This window comes from Alosa alosa, chromosome 8 (assembly GCF_017589495.1).
Source record: "Alosa alosa isolate M-15738 ecotype Scorff River chromosome 8, AALO_Geno_1.1, whole genome shotgun sequence".
Lineage (NCBI taxonomy): Eukaryota > Metazoa > Chordata > Actinopteri > Clupeiformes > Clupeidae > Alosa > Alosa alosa.
The window spans coordinates 12,577,141-12,589,419 of NC_063196.1; the positions used below are offsets into that span (position 1 = coordinate 12,577,141).

General features: G+C 40.6%; 1 protein-coding gene across 2 annotated transcripts; it reads left to right on the forward strand.

Moving 5' to 3' along the window:
- Positions 1 to 2,433: 2,433 nt before the first annotated feature.
- On the forward strand, positions 2,434 to 12,165 carry si:dkey-12h9.6 (macoilin-1). Of its 2 annotated transcripts, none has more exons than XM_048250142.1 (11): positions 2,434 to 2,702; positions 4,772 to 4,913; positions 5,180 to 5,306; positions 5,555 to 5,678; positions 6,209 to 6,387; positions 6,977 to 7,484; positions 7,730 to 7,888; positions 8,377 to 8,547; positions 8,900 to 9,026; positions 9,791 to 9,965; positions 10,319 to 12,165. In XM_048250142.1, the coding sequence occupies exons 1-11, from the start codon at positions 2,626 to 2,628 to the stop codon at positions 10,510 to 10,512; spliced, it is 1,983 nt and encodes a 660-aa protein (XP_048106099.1). In that variant the 5' UTR covers positions 2,434 to 2,625; the 3' UTR covers positions 10,513 to 12,165. The 2 variants fall into 2 exon arrangements, with proteins under 2 accessions (XP_048106099.1, XP_048106100.1); XM_048250143.1 differs by having other exon boundaries at positions 6,980 to 7,484.
- The last annotated feature ends 114 nt before the right edge of the window (positions 12,166 to 12,279 follow it).

Below are 12,279 nucleotides of genomic sequence, written 5' to 3' on the forward strand. Positions count from 1 at the left end.
TGAAACGGAGTGATTTTTAAAAAAAAAATATATGTTCACTTTGAATTTGATGCCAGCAACACCTTTCAAAAAAGTTGGGACAGGGGCATGTTTGCCACTAGTTTTAGCCCAAAAGATGCAAAGTCCATGGTTTCCAAAAATCCAACTCTGAGTCATGCCACATGCAGAAGTTTTCAGATGACACTGCAATTGTGGGGTGTATCAGGGATGGAAAAGAGGACCAGTAGGAACCTGGTGGATGACTTTGTGCAATGGTGCAGACTCAACCATCTGCAGCTGAACTCAACTAAGACCAAGAAGATGGTGGTGGATTTCAGGAGATCTAAGCAACCTATGCTGCCAGTCTCCATTGAAGGGGTCAATGTGGAGGTGGTCAGCACATATAAGTACCTGGGGGCACTTGGACAATAAACTGGACTGGTCAACCAACACAGATGCACAGTATCGGAAAGGGCAGTCGGCTTTACTTCCTGAGGAGGCTGCGGTCATTTAATGTCTGCAGCAAGCTCCTCTGGATGTTTTACCAGTCTGCCATTGCCAGGGTCCTCTTGTATGCTGTGGTGTGCTGGGGAGGCAGCATCAAGAAGAGGGACACTGGGCGAGTTTAACAGGCTGGTACTATGCTACTCTGCAATTCTGCTGTTTAGCTTGACGACTACTACAAAATGATACCAAGGCAGGCTGTAGATACCCTAAGTCACCTTATTATTTTAACATTAAACAACAATTACTGATATTGAACTGCATTAGAGCCATAATTAAACTTGTTTAGCAAGATATGGCATGTTTACCAGTGATAAGACTGTTCAGAATGAAAGGTGACCTCACTTGTTAAGTAGGTTGTCCAGATCTCCATTTATATAATCATAAGAGAAGACCAATTAATCACGTTTCATACATGGGAAAAAAATGTGGGCAATCATTATCGTTTATATATTTATATATATATATATATATAAATATATATATATATATATAAATCTTTAAAAAACCTTGGCCAAGGTCAGGGCACAGCTGCAGTTATGAGACTTGTACACAGTCTAAGCTTTCCAAAAAAAAGTATATCTATATATATATATATATTTTTTTTTTTTTTTTTTTTTTTAAATGTAAGAGCATCACAAAATAAGTAAAATTCTAGTGCAAATATGAACATGGTCCTTACTGCCCTTTAACAAAAATCCAGGCACCTTCAACAGATCACAACAAGAGAAACATAAACAATTATTTAACAGCATATCAGCATGTTGCTGAAGGGGGATGTGTGTGATCACTAGCCCATCTGACGAAAAACTTTTTCTTGCAGACAATGCAGACGTGTAGCCCACTCGTGAAGGTCTTGTGTGAACTCATGGTTTATCCACAGCTAGCGGTGAGGGAGTGTATCTTATCAGGCACTTTACAAGTAGGCCTATTTTAAGTTCACTTATCAGAAACAAAAGCTTTGATTTGGATGTAGACCTACTCTTCTTAAGAGACCTTGTTGTTGCCTAAGGATGTGCGTAATTCCCCTGTTGGCAGCATACCTACATAAACCACCTTGGCAGAGGTATCCTCCATATGGTAAAGAGCAACAGAGAGAACCCGTTTCAGACTAGTTTGCCTTGCTCTCTCTAAAGCGTTATACCGTCCCAAATGTCCAGACTTATTATGATCTACGCTAGCGTAATGGTCATATAGGTAGTCCGTTTTATTTTTTCTTCCGGATTTTTTTCCCCCCTCAGTAATTTTGTGTCAAATTTGTCTCAGTTTCCTGCGAATGTCTAGAGAACCGTAGGGCCTAGGATGACCAAATTTTTTGTATGTTGGTCTCTAGGGGACATCTCAACCCATCCTCACCCTTCGCAATAGTGCTTACAGTAACTATGACCTCTGTGGGTGGAACTGTGCTGTTGCACCTGGAAAACATTGTTTTCGTTGGCCTGCTGACCACAACAACAGTACGGGCAATATATATGTCTGTTTTTATTTGTCGATCAAATAATTGCTTAAAAGTGCGCGCTGTTTACAATGTCTATGCGTATGGAATAACTAGACAATATTCTTACGCTGGCCAGTAGACCAGTCCGATAAAATAATAACCTATTGAAGCGGACTTCATCCGTGAAAATTAGGCTCTCTATTGATATAAGATATTCACTTCACTTCACCAGTGCAACTTCTGAACGGCCTTGCAGGCTGGAAAATGCCCTTTACCAACAGGTGTTTTGGGGAGGCGTGCCAATTTTGAATTGTATATGCCAATATTGAAATGTATCTGAGAAGAGCTGTCTGTTTTCGTTAAGATGTAATTCAGTTAAGCAAGGTGTGTTGACAGATCGCTTGTATGAGACGAGAATATGGGAACATCGTATGAGACAGATTTTACATAATTACATGTAGCCTTTATGGACGCGCTCAGTAGGTGCGCGCTTTCAAGTCGTTGTACTGTGAGGTCCTCCTTGCGCATGCGCAGTAAGGCTTACAAGCTGTACTTTCATTCATACACAAAGAGACAACATAATATCAGCTTGTCGTCGCCCCTATAGGGCCATCTGTGACCACTGTTTATTTTTTTTCCATATCACGGTCATCTCTTGTTTACGGACGCTCACGGTGCAAAAGGAGAACAAGCCATAGCATACTATGAAGAAACGCTGCGCAGACGCCACCAGACTTCGGAAAATGAAAAAGCTCAAAATGACAGAAAGGATATCGGAAAGGTAGTGAGAGGTGACGCATCCCCCGGATGCCGTTGCTTTTGTTGTTGCTGGCTTTGTGTATGTGCCTCTCCTTTACTCTCACCTGGGCGGCAATTTAGGATATCATCGCGATTTAACCTACAGTTTACAGTGAATGTAGCTGAGAAGGCTATATGCACAATTATTCGTGCAAAGTATTGCTCACAGAGCTTAAAATACGACATTGTTTTCAGAATACATTGTGTTCAACTGGAATTGAATTGAATCGTTCCAAAGTGACTTCATTGATTGTAGCAAATTACAGATCGATTTCGTTCCTAGCTATGGGCGCTACAATGATAACATTATAAAGACATAACCTAGTCTTTACCACGTGTTAGGCTATATAATTTAACGTATTATTATAATTATAATTATTATTATTTCTATTAACCTATTATATGAACCTTTCACACAGTGTGTAGGTCCATAAGGTAGCCTACATTAATAGGGCGGCATTTCCTGAGAGCATCCTTCATACAGGTTGTCTAGACCACAAGACAATTGGATCATTTGGAGCAGCGTAACAAAGCAAAGTCTACTGGGACGATAAGTTGCAAAGATTTATGCATACAGAAGCTTAGACTAACCTACTGGATGTTTTCTAAGAGCAATAATTCACTACATCGCTTAATCAATAATATGGGTTGGAGAACAAGGTTATGCAATATTTTTACAGAGCGACAAAATAAACCCCGGTTGCAGTGATATCGTTTTTTATTAGCCTATCCATATATCATTCATAACATAGGCTATAGGCTATAGGTCCCCACATGACCGTTCCATCATCCATTTTCTCTGGTAATAGGCCTACAATGCAAAGATTCTGTTTTGCTGTGGTACTGAGGAGCGGAGGAAAGTTGTCATGGTTACCAAACAAAAAAAGCAGGCGATGTAGTCTAATGATATGGAGGAGAGAGGGAGATATCGGGTATAGAGACACAGAGAGAACAAAGGCTACTTAGAACAAAAGGAAATCTATAGGTCTGGAAAGAAAGATTTTTTTTAGACAATTTACTGGGTGCAAAAATGTATGTTCTGGGGACAGTAGGCTGTAGGCTAGTCTTCATTAAATTTATAATCCACTATGTTACATTTTATGATAAAAACGCGTTTTATTCACGGTGTCCCTCTAGACTTAAGTTCCTTCCTGTGTTTTGGTTTAGGTTCATAGTGTTTAGTGAATAGCCGTCTTGAATCTTTTAAGATGCTATATTTTAAGCCATTGTTGTCAAAAGAGGTCCTCCACTTAGGCTACAACAATGGTCATTCTGCATACTGGCAACGGTGCCCAGCTTCACAGACGTCCTTGTCAGTTGTTTACATTTGCTAGGTAGCCTACCAAAACATGAAAACAATTTCATTCAAATAGCCTACCTCAAAGACAAGCATGCATAATATCCTTTTAGCATCATTCTAAAACTGTGGTAGCCTATGTTCAGGAGTATAGCCTAGGCTATTTATATTTTGACAACAAAACATTATATTGCCTTAAATCGTATAGGCCTATTGCAGCTTTAATAAAAAGGACTTAAGCATAGACCTCTACCAATTGTTTATTTTATTTGCTTTCTTTTCTTTTTCTTGCCATTTTGCACAGCATTGCAGTTTAAGATGCAATATGCCTATTTTTCTTACACGGATAACATCACATTCATTCTCAGACACAACAGTGATGTAATTCTGAAATTAAATCTGATGTAATTCTGTCTGATCAAAAGTGTTGCACAATACCCCTGTGCATTCCGTGCATCGTGTTTCCTGCAGGGCATTTAGCCTATTACCTTTGTTTACATTTTCATCAGCAAAAGAGACAAAGGATCAAGCTGTGGCTGACTATCAAACATTATGCCTTCATTGCTCCTTCATGACATCCATTATGCTTGGTACAACTATAAATCTGCCATCAGTGAAACATATCCAAATGTTTGTTTTATATTATATTATATTGTATTATATTATATTATATTATATTATATTATATTATATTATATTATAGGCCTATTGGCTCTTTGTTTGGTAACTTTATCATGAGGATTTCTCTTCCCCAGTGCGTACACAGTCCTGAAGTTCATGATAGTATGGACACTGGTATTGCTAGCAGACTTTATTTTGGAGTTCCGCTTGGAGTACCTGTGGCCATGCTGGCTATTCTTCGGTAGTGTCTACACTACCTTCCACTGCCACGGCCTGGTAAGTACAGTAGTCCCTTCACATAGATCAACAACTCACTTCCTGGAATTAATTTTGTCAATCTGTGTGATAATAATAATCAACAATCAATGCATAAATGTATTTATAATAGGCTATATGTTGGTCTTAATGGTCTAAATGTGATCAGTCAACCACTGCTTGCTCTCTAATAGGCCTTTCGTTGGTTGTTTTTTTAAATAGCAGAATCTGATTGCTGTGCATTGTCATTAATGGCTACCCATCTGTTGTTGTTTCTTTTTGTTTAGGTCATATGCATGGTGTTTGTGTGTGCAGCATTTACCCTCGATATCTTCTGCTTGATTTTTGTACCTCTGCACTGGCTGTTTTTAGCAGCAAGCACCTATGTTCTATTTAACTACATTTGGCATACAGGTAAGGTTGAATATCAGTATTTATATGGCCAATTAATTATGCAGATTCAAATATTTTCTTGGAGATACCACAACAATTCTTGCTGTAGTTCTTACAATTATATATTCAGCCCATATTAATGTGATATAGTTACTTTAATTGACATTCCAGTGATTGCCTGTTTGCAAGGTGAGGTTGTGTTGTTTCTTGTCAGTTAATTAACACAGAAAATGATTACCATAACAAACCAACCATTTTGTGTGTCTCAGAAAAGGGCATCTGCATGTCCACTGCATCTCTGTGGATCCTGCTGGTCTACACGGAGGCTTCGCTCCGGCTCAAAGACCAGAAGAACTCCCACGCTAATTTATCACACATCTTCGCCGCGCACTGGTAGGTTGGGCTCGGCGCACACTGCTGTTCCCCTCCCCCCTCCTCCTCCTCTCTCCCCACAGTTCAGGGCTGGCTGTAAACACACAACCTCAAACCAAGTGATTCCAATACAAGTTTGTACAAATGAAAGGCTTCATTGCTGTGGTAGAAGAGAGAGAGAGAGACTTGTAATGTCTATAATGTAGTGATAGTGATAGACACACCATAAATAAGGAGAGCAAAATGACTCAGATGTTGCATTACTGATGCACATCATCACATACATACATAATAAGATGAAAAAAAAATGTTTTTGGCACAAGTTGTGGCACAAGTGTCTCCAGCGTCCATATCACATTGTTGAATCTGACCTGTGATCGCTTTCTGATCTCACCAAGTCTCTCTCCAATTCACTTCCCATCGCTCCTCTGTGTCCTGTATGAATAGTGACAAAATACTTTGATTTTTTTTGCCATACATGTATACTCTTTGGATGAGAAAGTGAATCATATTGTCATTAAAACAAAATTATTGTGTTCTCCCTTTTTCAGTATTGGCTATCCAGTGGTGTACCTGGGCTTCGATGTGACATGCTATTTCTCCAGCATCTTTAAGATACGCACCCAGAAAACAGTGCAGAGCAACAATGACTTCCACATGCACCTCCTGCAACAATCCCTACCTCCAGGCCTGCACCTCTACCCTAAGTGTGCACCCGAGACCAGAGAAAGTAAGGCGATAACAGAATTAGAATTAGAAAGACTTTATTGTCATTGTAAGCAGAACAAACAACAAAAGACACACAATACACCTAACTAGAGAGCAAAGAGCCGCCACGCTCATGCTCACCACCAGACCTCTATTAGCAGTTTGCGTGGTGGCTATTTTAAATTCATCGCTTGATCACACATTATACTGTATATCACACAATTATATTGGGCACTTTATGCTACATTTCAGTTGGTTGGGCTGTTAACAATCAGAGTTTATGGACCTAAAATCTACTTTGATGTATGTTGGAAAATAATCTGTGTTGCTTCTTTTAAATATCTCGCTCAAACCTGTGCTTCAGTACTCTGCAATTTAAGCACTGTTCTAAGTTACATACCTTTTTATTGTGGTGCTTGTTTGTGTGTGTAAATGTCATTTACGGCCTTTGTAATTCACTCATTTTATGTTCTTACACATTTTATCTGGTATCTATAGATCCTTTTGTTCAAAAACAAAAATAGTTTGTATCGTCATATTACTGTATACTAATGCCATTGCTGTTCTGATATAGAATGATAGAATAATGACTGTTATGATATCTGGATTAGCAGATGCTAAGTGGAGACCCAAACCGGAGTCTGTCCAGTATCAGTGTCCGACTGCAGCCTCTGCATCAGATGAGGGGTCGACAGGAGACTACCTGCAGATCCCACAGGCGGAGAGGAGGACAGAGGGGGACCTGGAGGAGGTTCCCCCCAGAGAACTGAACTCAGGCCCCACAGGGGTCAAGTCACGTGGCAACGACCCACGTGACTCTTGCCAAGCCCGCGAGCCCTGCAACTCGCTCTCAGGTGGGGCACCCGCGCCTGAGCCCTCAGGGCCCTCCCAGCCACTACCTCAGGAGGAGCAGGGGCCCAAGGCAGCCACCAAGGCCTCCAAGAGCTCCCCGCCCAAAGCGCGCAAGGCCCCCGTCACGGCGGCGCCACCTAGTGGGAAGGCAGAGAAGAGGCAGAAGAACGCCAATAAAACAACGATCAGCCCAAACCGGAATTTAGCGGAGAAGGGAAACGCACCTCCACCAGCAATCGCAAACCATCATGCAGAACAAATCACAAAGTAAGGAACTTCATCAAACATCACTCCTTACTTGTCAATACACCACTAGACATCCAAACAAAATGCAAACAAGGAAGATGTCTGGCGTTTGTTATACTTGTCTATATTATTTACTATAATGTCCTTTTTTATGTAATGTAATGTAACTGTTTATCTATCGATCTATCTATCTATCTATCTATCTATCTATCTATCTATTTATCTATCTATCTATTGTTCATTTATGTGCAAATCACCTCCTCCAGGTTGGAACAGGAATTGCGGCGTCTGAAAGGGGAGCTGCAGGCGAGCCAGCAGACGGAACAGGAGCTGCGCAGCCACGTCTGCAACCTGACCAACAGCGAGCGCAGCCTGAGGCCCGAAGTCACCGTGCTGCGGCAAACCAACGAGCTGCTGCAGAGCAAGTGAGCAACCCCCCCGCTGACCCACCGCTGTTGGTGCTTAGGATCTCTCTCATGGTATTGAAGGAGAATTCCGGCGATTTTTCACATAGATCTCTGTGTAGCACTGTAGCTGGCTAGGTAGAAACGATTGTTTTAGTTGTTTTCGTCCGACCACTCAGTGACCTCAAGAAACTATGTGAAAAATCGACGGAATTCTCCTTTAAATTTGTAATAGATTTTGGAGTTATTAAGCAGGCCTTAGTTAAACTTTACACTTTTGAATTTGCTCAGCATTCAAATAAGGGCCCCAGTTGTCAAATTATCATTTAATTTCATCTGTCACTTGTTGATATTCTAAATAAAGCAAAATATCTACCTGCGACAAAAACTCCATGTACGTCAAACTAAATAATTTCCATACTTTCTGTGTGTTTGTGTTTGTGTGTGTGTGTGTGTGTGTGTGTGTGTGTGTGTGTGTGTGTGTGTGTGTGTGTGCGTGTGTTGTGTAGAATCCTGTGCCTGGCCAAGACCAAGCAGAGGGACAGACAGGCCAGCGCGGTCCTGGAGAAGAAGGCGCGGGCTGAGACGGAGGCACGGGTGGCTCTGGAGAAACAGCTGGCCGAGTTACAGGCACAGAAGCTGGACGAGGCCGCCATCTTGCTCCGAGGCGCTCAAAACAGGTGTGCCACAAGCTACCGTATTTTATTTGTTGGAAACAATAGTTTGGTGAGAACTTCTGAGGAAAAATGTACATTAAAAGATTTGCTATTCCAGTTTGGCATAGCACGGTCCTTATTTTAAGCTGTTATCTTATTTTGCAGCCTTTATATTTTCTCTCTTGTGTCTTTACCATTACAGTAAACAAGATTTTTGAGGGCAATATCATTTCTTTTTATTTGTGTGCAGGACAAAACTCTCCTACATTTCACCCCCGCCCCCTCTCCCCACAGCCTATACCCTTCATAACAGCCCCATCCCCACACCCACCCCATCTCCTGTCTACTCACACTGCTTATTCTCTCTGTCTACCAGGCAGGAGCAAACAGAAACACTTATGTTGAGGAAAAAAGTGAAAGATCTAGAGACAGAGTACAAGCAACTGCAGCTGGAGTGTCAAGGCAAAGAGGGCCAAGTGCTAGCACTAGAGAAAGAAGTGGAGGTAAAGAACAAACCCTACAAACAAGCTAGTGCCCAGTCTGCAGTGCTGGTGTTGTGTACTACATGTAGTCTCAGTGTATGTCCATGTGAGAACTATTTGCTCGGAGTGTGTGGCGACTTTGTGGCAGTCTTTTTGGATGTTGTTGTGGTGAATCCATTTGTCTCTGGATGTCATGATGAACACATGTATTGTCTGTGGTATCAGCATTCAGTGTGTTGCCTGTTTGATGTTGGTTGAGGTGGAATCTGAAGCAGTGCTGTGATCGATGTTGAGTCTGTCGTCTGTTGCATTTTGGGGTTGTTATACACATTTTGTTGTTGTTGTGCTGTGTGTTTTTCCATTTATGGTGGTGTTTTTCTTGGTTTTGCAAATTAGTTCATAATGAAAATATCATAATATCATGAATCACATCATGATACAAGCCAAGCCCTTCACAAAACACTGTATAGCTTCAGAATAAATCTAAGTTATTGCTGGTTGTATTAACAGTGTTGTTTCCAAAACCACTCACCAGCTTTTAAATTTGGCTGCTATGATCCAATATGGCTTTCATTGTTTCTTGAATGGCTGGCTGTGTAAATTCATTTTGTTTTCCTCTGTCAGTTTGGAGCTTTCAGAGTTCAAATGAACAGAACATTTTGGAAACAGAAAACACCACTGCATGTGCTTCAACAACATATAGATACCAAATATATGATGCAAGATTGGATATCATGTGCCTACCCTAATTTTTGAAACTCTTTCCTGTGTTACCTCATTTGTAGTCGCTACAGAAGTACAGGGGCGTAGAGAAGGAGATGGACACTCTGCTGTCAGCCCTCTCCTCTCTTCAGGACAAGGCGCAGCATCTGGAATACAACCTGAGTGCAGAAACGCGCATCAAGCTGGACCTCTTCTCTGCACTAGGAGACGCTCGCAGACAGCTGGAGATAGCTCAAGGTTCCTGTTCCATTTTTCTCTCTCTCTCTGACTTACATTTCAGTAGAAGTAAATTAGTGTAATGGCAGATAGACTAAAATATAATGTTTATTGCCTGTTCATGTGGAAATGTAACTTGGTTTCACAGACATACACTTAAAAATCTCACAGACAAATAGACTCATAGGAGCTTCATATTCCATGGGTTAGAAATATCCATAAATTAGTATGATGCCTGTTTAATTGAAATAACACATTATACTGATTTTTTAAAGACAGAGTTTATTTAATACGTCTGTATCCAGGTGTATGCAATCTAGACACTGAGGTGAAAAATGGTATGAATATTAGGTTACATTGATTCCGTCCTGTAGGTAAACTGCGTAAACAGGACCAGGAAATTCGGGAGATGAAGCAGAGGATTGCTGAGGTGATGGCTGTGTCCCCATCCATGTCCTATGTGACCCCTCGGCCCCCAGCTGTTCCGCAGTACATCACCAAGTTCCTCAACAGCGAGCGCTATGTGCTAAATCCACGTGCCCTCATGTACCAGTGTCTTAAGAAGTGAGGGACCAACTCCATGATACCCTGCGGCCTTCAGTTTTCCCAATCTGCAAAAACTGTGTTTATTTCACCTGACCAGAAATGAGGTGCCAAAATGCCATTTTTGGCCTGCAACAGATGGATCTACTGTATTCTGATCCAAAACCTCATCAAAGGGTTTATGCTGTTGGTTTTTTTTGCAGCTCTGCACAGGCAGACAGAACCTTTGGGCCAGAACCAAGTAGGCCTCTTGTACCCTGCTGGTTGACAACATGCTGTGGACTGGTCTATGGTCTATTTCCTTGCCAGAAGAAAAGAAATATTCACTCCATTTTAAGAGAGTGAAACGACCACTGACGCAAGTGAATATTTACAATGGACTCTTCTATGCGGCCATTTTGCTGCCCTTGTTATGATGACGTTCTTGGTGCTCAACCATTTGTTGACAGCGTCAAGAATCAACTGTCAACAGCAAAAAAATCCTGGCTAATCGTAAGAGTGGCAATATATTCAAAATTGTCACATGTTCTATGTAGAAAGTGGTGGTGTACAAAAGGCCATTAGGCAAAGAACCTGAAGAAGGAACACAAACAAGCAACTGGCAACTGTTAAGGAAGGTGATTGCTTGATCACTTGGGCTCTACATATAATATTAATAGATCAAAGAATGATGCAGAACCAAATTCCAGGAAGATAATTAATATTTTGTTTATTATTTTATATTTAGCCAGTCAGTGAGGAACTAATCTTACAGAAGGACAAGGTTAAGGTCCAGTAATGTTGAAAAGAAAATATGTTTTACACTGCTGTATTGAAGTGATTTTTTTTAAATGTCAGATCAGAGGGGTCATTTCAGGACAATTTATGAAGCTCTGGGTTTGACAGGGGCCCTTAAACATGTCAGTGACAGTGTATACTTGCCTGGGGACATTTTAGAGGATGGAAGAAATGTTTAATACAAAGTGTCAATCTCTCCACCTCCTCCCAGACAAGTTTGAGGTACTTTTGAGGTACTCACACTGCCTGTAATTTTTTGTGCCTATTCTCAATTAATTCTAAGAACTACAGCCCAAGAATTTTATGTAATACAGTGAAGTGTTTTGATTGAAGTGCTCTGTGCTGTTTTGTAGTCTTTTTTTCTATTAATTCACTGTAATTGAAGGTCCTTGTCTATTTGTTCATAGAAATCTTTTCTGACGTGCCCAAGTTTCTTTTTTAAGAACTTGTTTGTTTTTAGTGTTTACAGGGTGTTTTCTACGAGAACAGTATTTTTAGCCTTGGTGTATTTTTCTCAAAAAGGAATAATTGAATATTGATTTAATTTTATAAGTCTTTTGTGTGTTGTCAGCATGAAAATTTGTGTAACCTTACAAAAGGTTTGGAGAAAATTAATTTGTGATCTAATGTTTGCAGTAAATTAAACATTAGAACAAGGGCTTTCCCTTTTCTCTGACATTTTTAAATTAAATAAAAAGGTATTTGGATTCTACTGCAATTGTTCACCAATTAGTTTGATTTACCTGAAAACAAGGTGCAGTCTTCAGTCAAATGATTGAATGGTTTAATATACCTACTGCAGTAAATGAAGAGTATTGTAATGACGGTGCCTTCTCACAAGTGCACGTAGGCCATGCTCACAGGATTCTCAATGAATAAAGGTCTAGAGATGAAGCACTAATAATCACTGGTTTATCATCTGATTCAGATACCCATAATGTCCAAAAAACAGAATTGCTTAGGCTATGCAATTTGGCCTCATTCTCTAATCTCTACCCCAGGGGAAAAAAACAAC